General features: G+C 38.8%; 2 protein-coding genes across 2 annotated transcripts; both read right to left on the reverse strand.

Moving 5' to 3' along the window:
* Positions 1–2396: 2396 nt before the first annotated feature.
* LOC141906201 (melatonin receptor type 1B-B-like) lies at positions 2397–6363 on the reverse strand. The gene is made up of 4 exons (XM_074795442.1): positions 6169–6363; positions 5421–5511; positions 4886–5033; positions 2397–3312 (listed from the first exon to the last, which is right to left on the reverse strand). The coding sequence occupies exons 1-4, from the start codon at positions 6361–6363 to the stop codon at positions 2397–2399; spliced, it is 1350 nt and encodes a 449-aa protein (XP_074651543.1).
* A 10984-nt stretch (positions 6364–17347) lies between these two features.
* LOC141905881 (transcription factor ovo-like homolog lin-48) lies at positions 17348–18820 on the reverse strand. Its single transcript, XM_074794962.1, has 4 exons — positions 18709–18820; positions 18541–18631; positions 18255–18434; positions 17348–17773 (listed from the first exon to the last, which is right to left on the reverse strand). The coding sequence occupies exons 1-4, from the start codon at positions 18805–18807 to the stop codon at positions 17490–17492; spliced, it is 654 nt and encodes a 217-aa protein (XP_074651063.1). The 5' UTR covers positions 18808–18820; the 3' UTR covers positions 17348–17489.
* Positions 18821–19170: the final 350 nt, after the last annotated feature.

A 19170-nucleotide genomic window follows, 5' to 3' on the forward strand; every position in this document is an offset into this window, starting at 1 on the left:
TGGCGGGCCTTATCAGCCACCATAAAAATGCGATGTTTTGTTCGTATTGTACGAAAAACCACCCTCGCTTGCCAGGGCTTGACCTTGGCGCCCATCGAAGCTCACGTCGATAAAAACTTGGTGCGAGCTACGTCGGGTAGCAACCAAACCCTAGCGAGCAAGGGTGACGAGAAGTAAGCTTTCCTTTCATACCAAACACGGTAATAGAGGGAAACGCTGTTGATCGGACTTTGACAGAGATGTTTCCAAAAAACGCAACAATCATTCAGTATCAAGAAAACTGCCAATAGGCTAATGTATTTGTTATCTCGGTATTCTTGAGATTGCTAGATATCCAGAAAAAAATTACTAGAGATTTCTTATTTACCGAACTACGGGCAGCGTTCCGAGTGCAAACTACACGCATGACCCATACTCGAGAGTGGAAACCACAAATACGAATTTGTACGACATAAACAAGAACCACTATAAACAATATTAACTTGATCTTCATCATAACGAAATGCTGACATTTATTTCTAAGATACATACATCACTTACAAACACATCAAAAATCCATTTATCAAGCAATAGCTTAATGAGTATATATGGAAATATAGTTTCTTGCCATCGATTCTTAAGCGTTCAAATTGACGAAGAAATTCATCTACGTAACGATCGCTGAAATATTCGAATCGTCTGAATTACTGAGCTCAGTTCCACATTGTCAGTCAGAATTGACTATACACAATAAAAATCAGTTCAGTCTCGATGTTTAAACACAGAGCCGTCGGAAGGAATTTTTCAGTGGCGAGGCTTATTTCTGAAGGGTGGTCTGGGGGCCCTCCCCTAGAAAAATTTTGAAAATTCAATCGCGAGAGATGCATTTTGGGGCCATTTCACGGTCTCATTCACAGAAGCATGAGAACTCGTGAGCCAACCACCTAGTACAGAGAACGACGAACTGCTACGCGGTACAGCGTGCTTTTGAAAAAATTTTTGTTAAGCAAAAAAGTGGGGCGGCTTTGGCCGCCCCTGTTCCGACGGCCCTGAAACACCGGAGTCAAATGTAACTCAGAACTACTTCTCCTGTTATTAATAATAACGATGACCATCCTCTTCTTTACTATGAGATCTTTACTTTGCCAGTCTCTTTGTATTCGTCTATCTCTAGATTAGTTAATTCTGTCATAGTTTTTCTATTGAAAAATATTACAATCTTTGATTTTACATTCTTGTTATTGGGTTTCAGTCTACATACGCCTTCATTTTTTTCAAAACCTCAGCTTTATACTACATATCTTTAATCTCTGTACAATTTATTTGTTCTGAAATAAACGATAATAATTATGATAATATAGTAGTAACAATGATAACAATGTTAATATTCTGGTGGATTCACCAGTCGGACGGCTTTTAATAGGGAAACGTTTTATACATACGTCAATTTTCCATGATATATTATATAATGTGATATGGGGTATTGATAGAAAGGATTTTCGTACATTTTGTAGAAGCGCCTGAAACCTCAAGCAGACACGTAAGAATAATCGCCTCAATATATCCACGAGTCAAATGAAGCAGTAAGAACTTAAGCGGAAAGATCTTAAAACATGGCTTTAATTTTACGCATAATAGTTTACAACAACTGATTCAACAATTTGTTCAACCCAACTTTCTGTCAACCACGCGATCATAACATCAGACAAAGAAATGAACCGCGTATGGATCAACATTGAAAAGTACATTAAGCAACAGCTTCAACATTAAGCAACAACTACTATCAACTCACTGAAATCTAAGTTTAAAAAGCTGACCTTAGAAAATTATCAATCATAAAACCGTTTTCCTTTTGATTGTAAAAATGTTAGCAATTTGATATATATTATGACAGGCCTGTGCCAAGCTTTTTTGAAGGGCAGTTCCATTTCGAGAAAAAGGGTACCTTTTCACCGTAAAAAGGGGCACTTTGTGATTGTAAAAGGGCAGATCTTAAACATGTAGTGCCCGGGTACCCTAATAAATCATTTGAGGATGGATTACTTTTCATTTTCCGATAAAAACCTGAAAATATTGTTTCCAAATTTCGAAAAATCTTGACCCAAATTTTTTGACACTGACTTTTTGAAGGAAGCTTTGAAAATTTAAGGGTGTTCGTTCGCTACCCTCGAACCACGGGCCTGTATGACATCCATCCGCCTTTTCATTAATCTAAGTAACTGGTTGTATGACTGCGCATGCATTTAAACAAGTATTCTCTTTTCTAGACGTGAGGGGGTAAGACGTAAGGAAAGTGTACCCATAAAATGACGCCATTTATTTATTTTTTTTACTCATTACACGATTACGCGATTACGGTAAGTCAAACTTGTAGAGAACTATCCACAGACGAATATATACAGACGATGCTTAGGTTCCTAAATACTCGAATAATTCCGAACGTGTATGAAATGGACATTTTGATGTTTTGAATGATCATCCAGCTCGGGGTTTTTTTTACTTTGAATCGTCGATTGATTTTCTGTGGACGTTTCTATACTCGAATAACACCGTACATTTCTGCCATCAATTTGATTTATTGAACTATCAGCGAATTCCTTAATGTCCTCTGTTTTCATATGCTCTTTATCTACTGCCGATTCCTCAATACTTGAAAAATCTCTAACGCGTATGACGTTAATGTGATTGTTTGTCGGATGTCCTCCAGTTCCATGTTCCACCCCGGTATCGAACGTCTGCTGTTGTCGATTTTCTGCGGGCTGTTGTACACCTTTGATCAGATTCGGGAAAAATCGGCCCAGGTGCAGGAACTTCACGTAGCCGACGCGGAATTGGCGGTTCGTGGCTCCGTATATGATACAATTCAAACTAGAATTGGAATGAGCCAGCAAAATGCTGAAAATATGTATCTCCCGTCGCCACGTGTCGTACCGATCTGCCGATACGATAACCGCGTACGGCATCCAGCACGTCACAAATACGATGAATATCACGAACAAAGTTCTGGCCAGACGTATCGATTCGTTTCTCTCTTTCGGGCTCATTTCCGCTTCGCCGCTGGTCGCCCGTATTTTTGCCTTGCTGCGCGTGACGTGGATATAGATTTTAATGTAACAGATCGAGATGGTGAACACGGGTAGAGCCACTCCTAAACACGAGAACATCAACGTGTACGAGAAGTTGGCCGTTCGATCCCAGACGCAGCTTAACGTCTTGCGGTCGTAAACGTGGTCTCCCCAGCCGACGAAACACGGGAATTCTAACAGAAAACATACCACCCATAGTATCGCGCACATCAGTTTACCGTTGCGCGGAGTGTAAATGTTGTCGTACCTGAAAAAAGAGATCAAAAATTGGCAATTGAATTGACTATGTCGAAAAATTCAAAACCATGAGAATGTTTCGGCAAACAAAATATAAAAGAACTATCTTTTCAAGTTCATAGAATAAAACTCCACGAATTTAAATCAAATACAACTTTAGTGACCCCATAATGCAGAGATTTACATTCTAGGGATGAGCACAATAAAGATAAAACAGACATTCAGAACAAAGATTAATGGTTACATTCGTAATAAAATCATGTACAATCAATAGAGTCCTCTAGATGAAAGCATGAATCGCAGTTGATGTAGCATTTTATATCACCAAGCCTTATCATGGCGCCTTATTATTGGGCAAAAAACAAAACTTAGGATCGCAGGGGCGGATATAGGGGGAGCACAGGGTGCCTGGTACCATTTTAAGCTAAGATAACAATATTGTATGGTAATTTCGTTTTCTAATCACTCTAGACACTCAGAAAATGTTTCGTTTTTCAAATTCTCTTGAGGGAGGTCCCCGAACCATCTTAAAGCTTCGAGCTCGTGGCGCTCGCAGTCATGTATGGTGTTCTGTTATGATTAGATAGTGACGCCATCGAGAAATTATGTAAATGAATTTAGAAGATTTGAGAGGCGAGACCACGAGGACTTCTGCCAACGAATAACATACAATATTGTATGGTTATTTCGTTTTCTAATCACTCTAGACACTCAGAAAATGTTTCGTTTTTCAAATTCTCTTGAGGGAGGTCCCCGAACCATCTTAAAGCTTCGAGCTCGTGGCGCTCGCAGTCATGTATGGTGTTCTGTTATGATTAGATAGTGACGCCATCGAGAAATTATGTAATGAATTTAGAAGATTTGAGAGGCGAGACCACGAGGACTTCTGCCAACGAATAACATACAATAAAGAGGCGTGTCATTTGAGAGAATTGATTTGTTCTTTTCGCTATTCGGATCGTGGATTAGGAAGAACAGAATGAATCCCGAAGAACGACTGTACAACAGTACTGTACATATACGTACAACTTAGCCTATAGTGTACCCCCCACGATTCTAAATTCCTGGATCGCCCTCTGCATTCCGCATACGCATTGTGGCGATTGACAAACTTCTTGGAACTGATGGAGATGTAAGCTCGGTGATAGATGGTGCTAGTGCATGGTCCCCAATATTCCATCGCGTTCGGTTTGTAAATTCGAAAAGTCGACTTTGAATCAAGAAATTTCGAATTTCTAAACTCGAAAAATATATTCTACGTGGCCTTAATGCTCTTCCATATTTTACCGATAATCTATATTATATTCGATGTTCTTAATAGATTTGAAAATCTGAATAAAAAATGGCACGATGCTTCGGTCTCACGATAAACATAATCGTAAGGCGTAGGGGTCGAGGCGTCAATATTACTAAAAGTGAGAAAGCATGGATAAAATGAGAAAGCATGGAGAAGCTTTTAACCCTTGGTCTTCTACATCATTAGTCAGAAATATAGAAAAGAGCTTTCCGTGTGTTTCACCGCGATACAATAACGTTAGATGTGTTTTAAGGCGTCTTGTTCAGGCGTTGTATGCGCAACTTACCTGTGATTGTGACAAATATGGATGTATCTATTGAAGCTGATCGCACCGATACTCAGAAGGGAACAAAAACAACTCGTTAAACACAGCGAGGCGATGAATTCACAAAGCCACGGTTTGTCGTAGAAGAAGAACTCGCCTTGGAGGATTCCTTGAATAGAAACGAAAGAAGCAGTTTCTTTGAATGCCGCGGAGACTTGAAAAAGAAACGTTGCACATACGATGCTCAGAAGACTATAACTGAATTTTAGCGAAAACATAGGGCACAATATCAAAATTGCTTTTCCGTGATTTCATCTTTGGTTTAAAACCAAATTGTCTTAGAAAAGACATCGCTTTTTTGTCTAGGTTTTGTGAGGGAGATAATTTTCTCCCCAGGAGAATTTGTGCGAAAAAAGGAATGCTTAAGTGACAGAAGATTGCATGAGAACGTGCAGACCATTAAAATGGTTTTGTTCTAAAGAGAAAACTGGATTACAAGTCTTAAAGGGTTTAGAAAAGAAATGTGAAATGAACGAATATAAATATTATCACTTACCAATTGTACTGAACGGGTCAACAAAACCAGATACGCAAGAATCTGCAAACGCCAGGTTCAAGATGAAATAGTTACCGACGGTTTTTAGTGCCTAAGATGAGTAAAGAGAAATTAATGAATAAAACAGAAAAAGCCCTCGGGAGAGATCAACATAAAATGAAATCGTTGGCACAGGATGATTCGAAGCAAATCAAAGGGTTGAATTTATGAATAGATCTTGAGAACGAGACGTTCGTAAAATGTCACCGAAATCATTCTGAATAGAGATTAATTCTGGAGACAGTGAGGTTGACTGAAGGTGAAGTTAAATGAAGTCATATGATCAACTTATAATGTTGGAGGGATTTGAATATATCTAATCCTGGATAGATATATCTACGTTGCTGTAGTTAAGGAATTGTAATAAAACGTTAAAGGATATACGTATGATAATATGACGTCAGTGCGTATACGCAGAAACGTATGTAAGCACTTTCACAAATAAGATGCAGCTCATCCCATTTTCTGTCGAAGTGAAGTTTCTCAAAAGTCTAATTGCAGATAATTAGCACAAACCAATTCGAATTGAAAGGAGCTACATGTAGGATAGCGTAGTACGTAAAAAGTATGTAGAAATACTCTCATAAATGCAGCTCATCCCCGGTAACATTGGAAAAGCTTCTTTTCTGTCGAAATGATGTTTTTCAAATATCTTTAATGCGATTAAACGAAATGAGCTATATATCTATGATTATCGTCGTCTTGTTACCTTATTTGAAAGGACGCCACCTATGACCAGAATGTTGCCGAGAGTACCGCCGATGCTGGCTGCGATGATGACGACGATGTACGGAACAGCTATGTGAGGATAATCTTTGACGAAGTCCGAAGTTATCAATTCGGTGTCGTTGGTTACCGGGTGGAAAACGGACGGCAATTCGGCGTAGCGCATCATCAGCTCCATGTCTTTAGCGTCTGTAAACACAAGAAAAAGAATAGAAAAAATTGCCCGAAAGAAAATACCCCGAACCTTATGCGTCTTTCTTCCCTTGATTACAGTAACCGTAGCTCCCGCTCTAATTCTCTCGACAACTTCAAACGCGATTCTTTAGTCGGAAAAGTCGCCTAGTTCTTAGTCGTCTCTAACATCGAATCCGCAATTCTTTTTTTCTCAGAAACGAAGACGTCTCGTACGGCGTTAGCGTTTTCTATAAAATTTATCAGAGTATATAAAGCTAATGATCGACGCGAACGACTTCTAAAGCAGAAACCCATCTACCGCCCGGGCTTTGATGAAAGATTGTCGTAAACACATGCAATAATGGTACATGAGTTCCTGTTGTAGATATCTCAGAGAGTCACGGTCTGTCGCTACGATCATCCTGCTGATTTGTTTTCTACTGTCTGACGTAAGTTTTTGTATGTCTCAGATGAAGACGTATACTGACTGACTGGATTATCGACTTCATATGTTTGTTGAAACCCCGTATGTTGTTTGCTGCTGCATAAAATGTCAAACGAACATCATTTACATAAACGCGACTTATTCAAACGCTATAGACACAAAACGAAAGAATAAAGATGGACATTGCAGATATTAAATTACGTAGGTGGATGGACGACATTGCTGCTATCTCATTGGCGAACGTAAACAATTTAGAATCGTACTTGCATCAGTCAAAGGGCTGACTTGAAATGTTGAAGCACATTTACATGACACGGACCTTCATCATGCATCGTTTGAAGTGTAATAATCTTCTTCGTCAGCGTAATCGTGCCATCGTAATGTAATTAGTTGTTCCCATTTACAAGACGAGAAATGGATCTCATCCACGTATCGAATACAGAGCTATAATTATATGATAGTGATGGAGGCTGGCTACATTTTATATTCGATCGGTATCGATTGAAGTTTACGAACGCAATTTTTGGCTATTTTTAACAACAACCCGTTTGTCTTCGAGTGTGCAACTGCATTATTTACCGACCTCCCCCGATTCGATTCAGATTGTGCACGATATAGACGCGATCAAAATAAAGTCAATGGGATATAAATGTATAATACACGTCGATATTTTTCTTTAAAGAAAGTCAACAGCAATTTATCATTTTGCCAGCGGTGAATTCAAATTATTGACCCTTTCCGACGATATTTCGCGGCTCTTGGAACTTGATAACAGCGTAAGAACAATCGATACAAATACGGGAAAGGGCTCTATTTACAATCTATAACAATTTCATCAATATGTTATATGAATAACGTTAAGTGAATAATCAAATATTATGTTAAATCTTTATATGTGAAAAATAAGGTCATTATTCATTTTAAAGTAAACGGTAAGAAATTATTTGACTAATAAGCTACTTTCAAAACGTGGTTCTTAAGTATAACCAGTACTTGATACATCATAAACTGTGATCATGTCGGATTTATGGGTTGCGTGGTTATCTGATGATAAATCCGTTAAAATATTCAAATTCTCATACAAAACTGGTGGTTCATTTCATGATTGTGGTTTTAAAACGAACAATTGAAAGTATTTTATCTGATTCATTACCAATAGTTTCAGGTTTAGGTTTTTAGTTTAGGGCCATATTTGACTCGGGCCTGATTTGTGTGATCGCGGCTCCAAAATGATCTCCAAAGTGATCCAGTTCCACAATCGTGAGTTAGTGTTAAATCTGAATTAAAATCAGTTCATCTCCAAAGAGTTTAATTCGAGTCAAATCTTAATTCACAACTGTGGAACTGGGTCCAGGGTGAAATTCCTCAAGGCGATATTCTGGGGCCGGTTGCTCAAAAGTTGGTTAGAGTTAACTCGAGCCAGTTCTACAATTATGAGTTAACTCATTGAAAATGAACTAATTCTAACTCTAACTTAAGTTTAACTGACAACTGTGGAACTAGATCCGGTTGACAAAATACCATGATTACAATGCAAATTCAATTGTCACAATGGCATGTATCCACTGGTAAGCTCTAACCAACTTTTGAGCGACTGGTCCATAGATGTAAGATACTTGTCTTTTCCCCAGTCAGTTTTAGATATTCGATACGTATTTAGAAGATGATACCATCGATTTAAGTCGAGTCTGTTTGTTTGAATTGATCTTCGGATCTATGTTTAACTCGGAAAAGTTTGTTCCAACCGAGACCACAATCTGTACGATCGACTGCATACAACATATGTATTCATCTATATGTGAACCGTTTAAATGATCTTTATGAAGAACACGATATGTTTGACCAGAATATACTTTTTCATAGAAGATTGAGTGATTCCAAAATGTTACCATGCGGACCATATTGCGAAGTTCAACTTACCAGTTTCACCGTATGCCAGTCAATTTTGGTTCGGCTCTGCATATGGCTTGTACTTACAAAATGTCAAAATTTCCGAAGACCCGAACCTCGCAAACAAGTTGATATTGACCATTGTATCAAAGATTTAGAAAAAGATTTAAAAATGATGAACTTTCTCGAGGAGAAACATGAGAACCTTCTTTGCATGGTATCAAAACTACGAAGGCGTCCTGGGTATATATTGATTTCTTTTTTATTTTCATTTTCCATCAATATTTATCTGCGTGTCTAGATAATGTTTCAATTCCAACGGCTAGAGACACCTCATGTATTGTTCTTTAGTTTGATGACCATAAATAAATAATCAAACATATTTGGATGCCTTCAAACTTCTTCAGATTTCTTCGTGTTTGTCCCAATTTTCTGGACAGGTAAAAAACTCATTCAGCGAACGAACGCAATTGAAATTCTAGAACATCCAGATATGCGGATTTTTGACGCCGTAAAAACCACAACAATGATATTTGTATAGATTGAAAATAAATTGAAGGTTTTCGTGAGGGCATTTTTTGAGGGGATCTGTGTTAGTCGATGTGCACTACGTCATCAAAATTGGCGTTACTACAATCACAATTGTGAATGTTTGTGTTTATTTTGCAATTAATTGTATTCTTTTTTTCTAAATTCTTATTTCATGTTTGATGCATTTTGACAATCATCTTCGAGAGGATGTGCACTACGTCATCAATATATCGGGACTGGACTGATCGTCGGTCAATTCAATTCAATTATCGATTATATATTCAAGTTAAAAACAACTTTATTGATCCTCAATGATCTATAATTGATTTCATATAATATCATTCATTATCGACAATATCAAGAAGTTATCTATTTTTCAAGGCGTCAATAAACTTTCTGGTTAGTATTCTTGTTAATGTACATACGGAAGTACAGGTTTTTCCAATAATGTTCTATGTCTTATCACCGACTTTGAAATCAACTAATAATCAATGTGTTTATAAATTTACTAATCAACGAGTTAAATCATTTGAACGATAAAGGGAGTCTCTAACTTTTTCCAAACTACGCGAAACCTAACGATACAAATGAGACACAAAGATGTGGATGAAGGCTATGGCTTTCCCGAGCGGTTTCCAGCTATAGCTTTCCCTGCTAAATCGAACCAATCTAAACCGCAGGGTCGAACGATCCTTAAGAAATGATGATGATGTTGGTGATGATGGGGATGCTGAGGATGATGAGGATGATGATGCTGATGATAGTGACACAGGTGTATCATGCGATGAAATGACGAACTTACTTGATGTTAGTGGCGAAGAAGATCAGCTCGCTACTGTGGAGTGATATCTATGTATCTCTTGTTTCACTGGCGGGTATACAAACCCATTTAGTGATGTCATTTTGTCTGATCTTTACTGGAATAATTGCGTACACCTCATTATCACGATGCGATCCTGTATAAATGCGGGAGTGGTGGCGGCTTTAATCACGCTGTTGCTGTACACATAAGTATATACGTATTACAAAACCATGGACGTGTGACTAGTTTATATTTTCTGCAACGCTCGGACTTGTTTCAATTACTCCCGCCTTCCTAATTTAATGAAGCCATGCGTTATGTCATTCAACCTTTAAAGTTTACCGCCCTTCATAATCCTTCTATCTCCACTTCTATCTCTGTTTTGCTGCGTGATCTCGACGGAAACAGGGGATCTTGAGAGTGATTCTCTTTAGTCAAGGATCCGGTATCCAAGTGCCAGGTCATCCGAGCTTCCGATAATGGTAATGTTGATAATAATAATAATAGTAATAATAATAATAATAATAATAATGATAATAATAATAATAATAATAATAATAACAATAATAATAGTGATAATAATAATGATGGTGATGGTGACGGTAACGGTAACGGTAACGATAACGATAACGATAACGATAACGATAACGATAACGACAACGACACCGACAACGATAACGATAACTGTAACAATAATAATAATAACAATAGTAATAAAAATAATGATAATAACAATAGTAATAGAATAATCCCACGACTTGGTTTCCCAGAGCCGAACGCTCTAACCACTCCATTCTCTTACCCGTTTCCTTCACTCACACGTAACCCTTATCACGCATTAGTCTGACATACTAATGGCAAGACTTTTTAGATATATGTCAGTAAACTTATGATCAGGCATGAATAGTAGTTTTAAGGAGTATTTTAAAAGATAAGCTGCTGACGAGATTGATCAGATATGAAATGATATTTACGTATTTACAATTTTCATCACAGACTTTTCACTATCGTTCGCCAGACCAGGAACTCTTTCGTCGATTTTTGGTTTTTCTTTTTGTTCTGAACGTAGATAAAGTTATACGTACTCTCCGTATTTTCTGGAGAACGGCATTTGAAAATCTGGTATACGATTTTCTTTTTGTTATTATTGAATTATAGATAGCCAACTTTTGTGCGTTCGTCGGGCTGGCGCAAAAGCTAAAAAATAATTCAAACAGGAACATAATCGTTTGACGATGATTAGGCCTCCCATAAAACGGCACCAAATTGACGAATTATCAGCGGTTGAAATCTTGAAATGTCTGGTGTACTAATGAAAAGAATCGTCCTTGATCGCGTGATTTTCTCCGATATATGGACAGCACGTTCGGTGAGAAAACGTGCCTGAAAGAGAAATATTGTTTATCTCGCTTTTCGTCGTTCGGATCGTGGCTTCCATAGACTACCATAGACTCTTTAGCCTTTATGGACTGTCAATTCAATCTCACGATTAGACGACACAGCCTTTGAAGTGTTGCCCGCACACTGATGCAAAGGCACACTAGGTAGAATATACGCCTGGGTGTAGTCGTTACCTTCTTATCAATGAGTCTTCATGTAGTTTCAATAAGCTTAGTAGTGATAGAAAAGAATTAGCTGAAATAGATGTTTAGATATACGGCGCAATTCTACTCGATTTAAGGCACTCATTTTACGCGAATCCCAGTTGGAGGCGGAAAGTGAAACTGTCGAATAATAAATCGATTAACAAAATCTAAAGGGCGAAATTCGTGGGACCCGATAGAATAACGGAAAACTAGCTTTGACGATATAAGTGGCTGTACTTCGTGATTTATTTACCGTGGAATAAAAACCGTAATTGCCTCAGAACCATTCAACGCGTTTCTATAGGCTTCAGACAACGGGCTATTAAAACGATTTACTATAGCGCCGTTACTAACAGCGGACCGCTGAGTCGGCCCCAATTTTCACTGTGGTGACTGAAAAGACTCGTAACATCAATTACTATTTATTCGGCTATAGATGAATTAAATAACCTTACAGGAACTCTACGTGTAGTTTATGGGAATCTTATTCGCCGGCGCATTGAGCCACCATTTCTGCCCTTGTTGACCTGTAACGCATACTCGTTTTTGCGTGAACATACCACGCGGGTCCCTGCAATTCCCGGGCGTTTTAACTGAAGTCTCATTAATATCCCGCGTTCAGAAACTGCGAGAATTTGATAGAAAGGTTACTCGCGGTTGTTCGGAAGGAGTGACACATACTATGTGCGTAGCGAGTTATTGTTCAGACGCGATATCCATAATTTTGATCTGAAGGCTCGTATTACTGCTAATCTCCGTGAAACTTTGCACCGTAATTAGCGACTATGTGTAAAAACGGATAATCCTGTAACATTCAGAAATACCCGCAGGCCGCCTTCATTCTCCGCTGCAGTTTCGTCTAAATTCGTCTTCATTTTCATGAAATGAAAAACGCGAGCTCGTGTATTTAGGCGGATTATCCAACGTTCACGTTGTAGGCATGATAGAAAATTTGATACTCGTAGTTAGTGGTTATTGTCGTTGTGAGTTGTATCGGATTCCCGGTAATAAGCGAACCCATTCACTGATCAGTACACCTGGCTTGAGATAGGGTCGTTTTTTATCACAAGGTGGATTACCGATTCGATAGACTAGGAATAATTGCGGAAGGGGGGAAAGTTCTAAAAAAGAAATTTGAACATTCTTAAAACATTGAATTCATTACTAATAAAGTGAAATTTGAAAAAAGAAATAATAGAATGCTTTATTTTGGAGGTCTTTTAGGATAATGATACCCGATTATTGCCTTTTCATTGCTAACACACACATGGTTGACGCCGCCATTTTTACAAACCACGCTATTTACTGAACAGACCCGACAAATATATCCATCCATTAACACACCCATGTCCGCCGCGATGTCGTTGTGACCGATATCAATCGATAATGTGTCAGTGGAGGAAAAAATTTGAAAAATTTATAAATTTTCATATTAATTTTCCTATGCTTAAAAATGAGGTGGGAAAAATGAAAATAAATTCTTTTTTTCATGCGTCATCGCAAAAGTTCGTCGGTGGATTCGCAATCCAACATAAAGAAAAAAAACGGCCTAGGATCTAGAGTGGTTGTCTTTTTTAGATACGTTAATATTGTGTAGAGTATACCATTTGTAAGAAGTGTATTAAAAAAAGAACGGATGGTTCAGAGATCTTCAGAGGAAACAAAAATAGATGAAAACCCGTAGAGCCTGAAATCGGTGACGCACACAAGTCTTTTATATAGCTTGAGGAACAGTTGTTTACATGAAAACCAAGTTACCAAGGACACACACTACCATTTGCATCGAAGCGAAAGTTCAGTTATTTTGATATTCTAACTATTCAACGTTTGTTTCTATTGAGTAAATGTTTATTTCGCAAAACTCGTACTATATAGCTTAGAGCAGAATGAATTGATTGGAAACCAACTGTGTGTTTTTCCGCCGAAAGTGTACTTAAAGTTCAATTAAATCCTCGATAAGTCATGAAACCGTGAAATTGTCTTCGTCAACTCTCTCTTTCAGCGCTATTAGCACTGTTGACCGTAAATAAACGAGCGACATGTTGCCAATTAGCTTCGCAAATCGACGCCGTAAAGAACGGACAGCTACGTGGAAAATGACCATTGTCGAAACCGCTTTCTAAACATACTCACAGTTATACTCGTCGCCGGCTGTTTTTACGGTCGACGGCCTCGTCACAATCGGCGCTAATTTTGACCCTACGCAGGGTTTCAGCAAATATTTAAACAGTTTTGACAACGGTTTTTAATCGTATCTGCGCGCATGTGTGTATTTTAATTAACGATCGGTTGAATGCGGGAGCGCACTTTTTCGCAATTAACCTATACACAGTACGGCGAAACACCCGTTAAGGCGACGAATCTCGAATTTAATCCCTCGGCTATTGTATTTCTAGACGGTTTCAAATCGAACCAGGTGCGGACACGCAGTTCGTTCCCTCCATTCTTCAACGGGTCGAATGTTTGTTTGCAAATATTTAGAAGCGGACTGTTTTCAGAAAGAAATCCACTTCAGTAAATTGTGACTAAGTCTTGGGTGACGAAAATGTACAACCGTATTTTTCACTCGAAAAACGACCGTCGAAAGTCATGGGAACTGCGCGCGTAAATACCGACTAATTTCTATTGAAAATTATAAATTGAAAAATTCCGATCTCAATACGTTGCGGCTTATCGAAAATATATTTGGACGATCTTTTGAAAAATATCCTTGAATCGCATTCAGTATAAGATATCTTTCATTCCTGCGACGTTCCGTTTTAGCTTTTATTTCGAAAATCTGAACGCGGGATACGTCCCCGCGGGATCTTTGATAGTATAAAGACTAATATGTATTAAGCTTTCCGACGCTTTTTGTATTCAGTGGCAATTCCAACAATCAGTCCGGATGCTGTGTAATATGTCTCGGGTGGGCCTATTAGATTTGCCGGCAGGTTCCTCTTAATTATCGGCGCTGTGCGTGTTTGTGTTCGGAGCCGCGCATTTCCGTCTGCGCGGCTTTGTCTATATACTCGGGGAGAAAGTCTCACTCTATTCACTGTTGAGAAACCGGTTTACCGGTCGATTACCCCTGTAGCAGGACCCAGTTACCTTAGACTAAATTAGTAATTGGACTAATTCTTGCCGAATTCCTCGATTTTGAATGTGTCGTCACCGGTTGGCCGCCTGTGGCTGCTGCGGTTTGTGTGTATTGACACAAATGCCGCACAATGGGATTAGGCCTCGGCATCTTATTCGAACAGATATCAACACGTTATTGTACAATTTCGTAACGGATGAAATGGTAATCTTCAAAATCTACTGAATAATAGCGAGTATTTCGATATATTAGCATAGGCCCGAAGGTTTTGAAGACTCAGAATCCGAAGTTGTTCGCCGTGTTTGATGTGTCCATCTCCCACGTTGCCCTACAATGATTAGTTTTTCTCTGAATGAATGAAGGCGCTGTGCACAGTTTGCTGGAAAATGTAGATGGCTGTCGAAATACGAAATCCTCACTGAATGAATTTATCAAAATGGGTCTAGATGTATATAGATCCCTCCAATAGTATAGTATATTGTAAATATTATGTTGTAAATAACGTTTGTTACGTTTCAAGATACTATCATTTTCTGTTTCTTTTGTAATTATTTAAATACTCATTTTCCCCCATATACCATGGAAATGGTTGGGGATGTAAATAAATTCATTATTCGGCTCAACGCCGTTAGCTAGCCACCATTTCGTGCGACCTTATTTCAAGCTCGTTAGCTTAACCACAGATAAGCCACTTACCGCGGTTAGACGGGGTTTCCCTGCGCCCGCCCCAGTGTTTCAATTAAATCAAGGGTTATGACCTATCGTCGAGTAAAGTGGTCGAAGGAAAAAAAGGCCAAAAAAGCTCGCGTAACAATTCGTTTTAATAGAAGAACTATAGTCCAATTTATTTTAAAGTAGGTACATTTATATCATATACAAAATTATACCAGTTGTATGTACGAGAATATTGCACCGAAATTCCCTTGAATCTTAAACATCGTAAAAATCAGCTGGCGATTATATATATATATATATATATATATACATATCTATATATATATAAATTTACAGGAAATCATCGCAGTATAAGAATTGCATAGTTCTACTTGAGATAATGAAACATGTTCTTCGTGTGTATACGCTCTTATAAACAGCCCGGACGCGCGCACGTTGTGTCCACACACTTCGATAACGACGCCGGTAAAGATAACAAAAAATCAATATGAAAACAGGTTTCCTGAAAAAAAGAAACATAATTATTATAAAAAACGCAACCGTTATAACCATGGTATATATATGAAATCATCACGAAGTACACACACAAAAACGAGGACAATATTCCCGAATTGGGAATGATATGCTTTGCAAGGAGAAGGCGTGATACGTGAACAAGTATAAGATCTATTTGAATCTAGAATTAACAGCGCGTTGTTAATATTCAGCGGTGTATTTTCTACACAAAACGCGCTTCAACATTTGTAGAACTCCGCCCTTCAAAAGTACACGATGAATCGTGAAATGTTGTCCGTCGACTCCAATCGTCTGCGAATTCCAATCGACGAAACTTCCACTCTTACGTTTTATCGATCCATAAACGAATATAGTAACATTGGGTGATACATCGGAAGTTGACAGATTGGAGGTCGACAAATGATGAAGTTGACAGATAGGAAATCGCGCATCACCATTACAATTACAACGCACTTTATTCCAGTGGTTTTTTTATCCGTAATGTAACAAATTCGTTACTCTTAAAAAAAGCACAGCAAGACATAATGATATGATTTTGAGTTTTATAAAGTTTATCCACTGGCATCTTTGAAATACTAGATACAATATGTATAAAATTCAGGAATTCACGATGCCTTTCGAAATGCAAAATCTGGTCGCGACAAAATCAAAAACATAATCATCATAGTCGGACTTCGGTAAGCACTTGAAAAACGCTGAATAATCATTTTCATATAGTCATTTCGCAAACGACTGAGATAAAACTGTAATACAGTCGGAATAACAGAATACTCTCAAACTCTATCCCAAATTAATGCGACACGCCATAGCAGCCTGATCAGGTATATACTGGCATCTTGAGGAGATTATCGATTCTCCTGTCAAACATCACTTTGATATTTGATTCAATTTAGAACCGCGTGTAGGTTAGTGTTTCAAAATTTCGAGTCGATTAAGCAATATTTTTCTAGTTGGACAATTTCTTAATGAACATCGATACAGAAAATCGTAAATTCGTCGCTATTGAATGCGCCCGATTGTGTAAGACGATGAAACGCCCTTAGAATAGTTCACTTAATTTTTTTCTATGGAAAACACCCATTTTCTGTACACACAAACATCGAAGCTCGTTGAGACATCCCCCGAGGCCTGGCGAGAAATACTTGATTATAACCGTTATTACTTGACGCGTCAGTAATTGTTGTTGCACATTTTTGGAAGACGTTGTTTTGTCATTCGTAGCCAAAGTAATTGTGTCGTCGACTCGAATAGAAAAAAAATCTCTCCTTTTTTTCATTCTCACAATTTAGGTAGAATTACGACCAGAATAACGAGAAAATAATAAAGTGCGATATATTTCATCTATACGGTATCTGATAATCAACATACAAGCCCCGAATATCAACTGCCAAGGCAGTATCATCCTGAATATGCTGGCGTTGACTATGGTTAGTACCGGTAACTGAAACCCAATAATTGGTAACAATGATTAGGTAATAAATTCCATTAAACCGCCGAAAACATTCAGATATGTACGTAATTCTTTATGAAAGTTCTTTATCGATGGATCGATCGATATCTCAGCAGGAATGTTAAGTTTGCTTTAACGACAGAGTGTGTACGTGTATTATTGAGCAATGTTCGGTTGAGCTTCGCTTCTGAATTTGAATTGTCGTTTGTCGTAACATTTCAGCAGAGCAGGACTGTGCGGGTGATTCTCTTTCAGATGCAGGTAATGCGATTCGGGATCGTTCGTTGTGTGGCCGCACTCTTCGCAGACGTATAGTTTATTGCGACGTTCCTTGTACGAGTAGTTGAATTTCGCGTTGTGCACTTTGCGGCTGTGCGATTCCAGGGAGCATCTCTGCGTGAAGGCCTTGTTGCACAGCTCACACTTGTAAGGGCGCACGCCTGAAATAGATACCGTAATGCAATATTAAAAACTGTTGGTAAACAGCTCAGGTCCGTAAGATGGAATAAGGACCTTGAATAAAGAATGATTTGACCTCGATCTTCGGAACTCTGGCTAAAAAGAATTCGTAAACGGCTCAGGTCCGTAAGATGGAATAAGGACTTTGAATAAAGAATTTTTTGACCTCGATCTTCGAAACTCTGGCTAAAAAGATTTAGTAAACAGCTCAGGTTCGTAAGATGGAATAAGGACTTTGAATAAAGAATTCTGGCCTCGATCTTCGGAACTCTGGCTAAAAAGAGTTGAGTCGGCCATTGGAATGAATAGAGTATGCCCCCCGAAGTTACAGTTAACTTCTTCCAGTCAAGGCTCAATTTTCTTTTCAAATCGGTTTACTGTCGAACCGGGTCTCTCCCTAGACCTCTCGGTCAGATGTTAGATGTTAATGTAAATCTACTGTCTCAGTTTCGACAGACGTACCCGTGTGAGTCCGCGTGTGACGTTTCAGATCGAAGGTATCGTTGAATCCTTTACCGCAAAACGTGCACAGATAACGCTTAACGTCGCTGTGGCATTTGATGTGACGATTCAGCAGTCTCTGTAGCGGGAACACTTTGTTGCAGACGCGACAAACGAACTTGTTTTCCGCTGTTTGCACACCTGACGATAAAGAGGACGAAATTAATGATTATTTCTGGTAAATCATATCTCCTGATATAACGACGAATATATTGAATACATGCTCATTCGGGAAAATCATACATACCAAAATCTTGTACAGCCGTTTCGCTTCTGAATTTCGAATTGGCGAGTGGATTTTTGATTCCGTAGCCACCGTTTATCACTTCTATATTACTCTGTGGATAGAAATAGGAAGTATAATCATGCATTTCCATCACTTGATATAAATATAGATAAGTATAATGACAATTACCGTTTGTGGAGTGATGGTAGGAGTTGGCAGCGGCATCACCGGTTTCATGGCCCTTCCCGCTAAGAGCGCCGGGTTCGGGTAAAACACGGGGTAATCCATGGGCCGGAAGTAAGGCATCAGTAACGACGATGGTACTGTAGGTGGCGCCATATCCTTGCTCGTTGATAGAGCACGTGGTGCGTAGACCGGATACGGTAAATGATGGTGCGGCGAAAGCGACAGCGGCGACACTAAAAACGGGTTACAAGGATGGAAGGCTGACTTGCTGTGATGGAACAGAGGCGAAGAATTCGTTCGCGCAATTTCGGCCGGCGAAAAGCGAGCAGGTGAACACATCGACGGAGGACTGAAGTCTAATGTTTTCGGAGGGCTTTTCGATTGGTTTGAACACTGAGAAACCGGACTGATTCCTTCAAACGAACGCTGGTACAAATGTTCGCTCGACGTCGGGCTGTTTTGCGA

Source organism: Tubulanus polymorphus, chromosome 5 (genome assembly GCF_964204645.1).
Source record: "Tubulanus polymorphus chromosome 5, tnTubPoly1.2, whole genome shotgun sequence".
Lineage (NCBI taxonomy): Eukaryota > Metazoa > Nemertea > Palaeonemertea > Tubulaniformes > Tubulanidae > Tubulanus > Tubulanus polymorphus.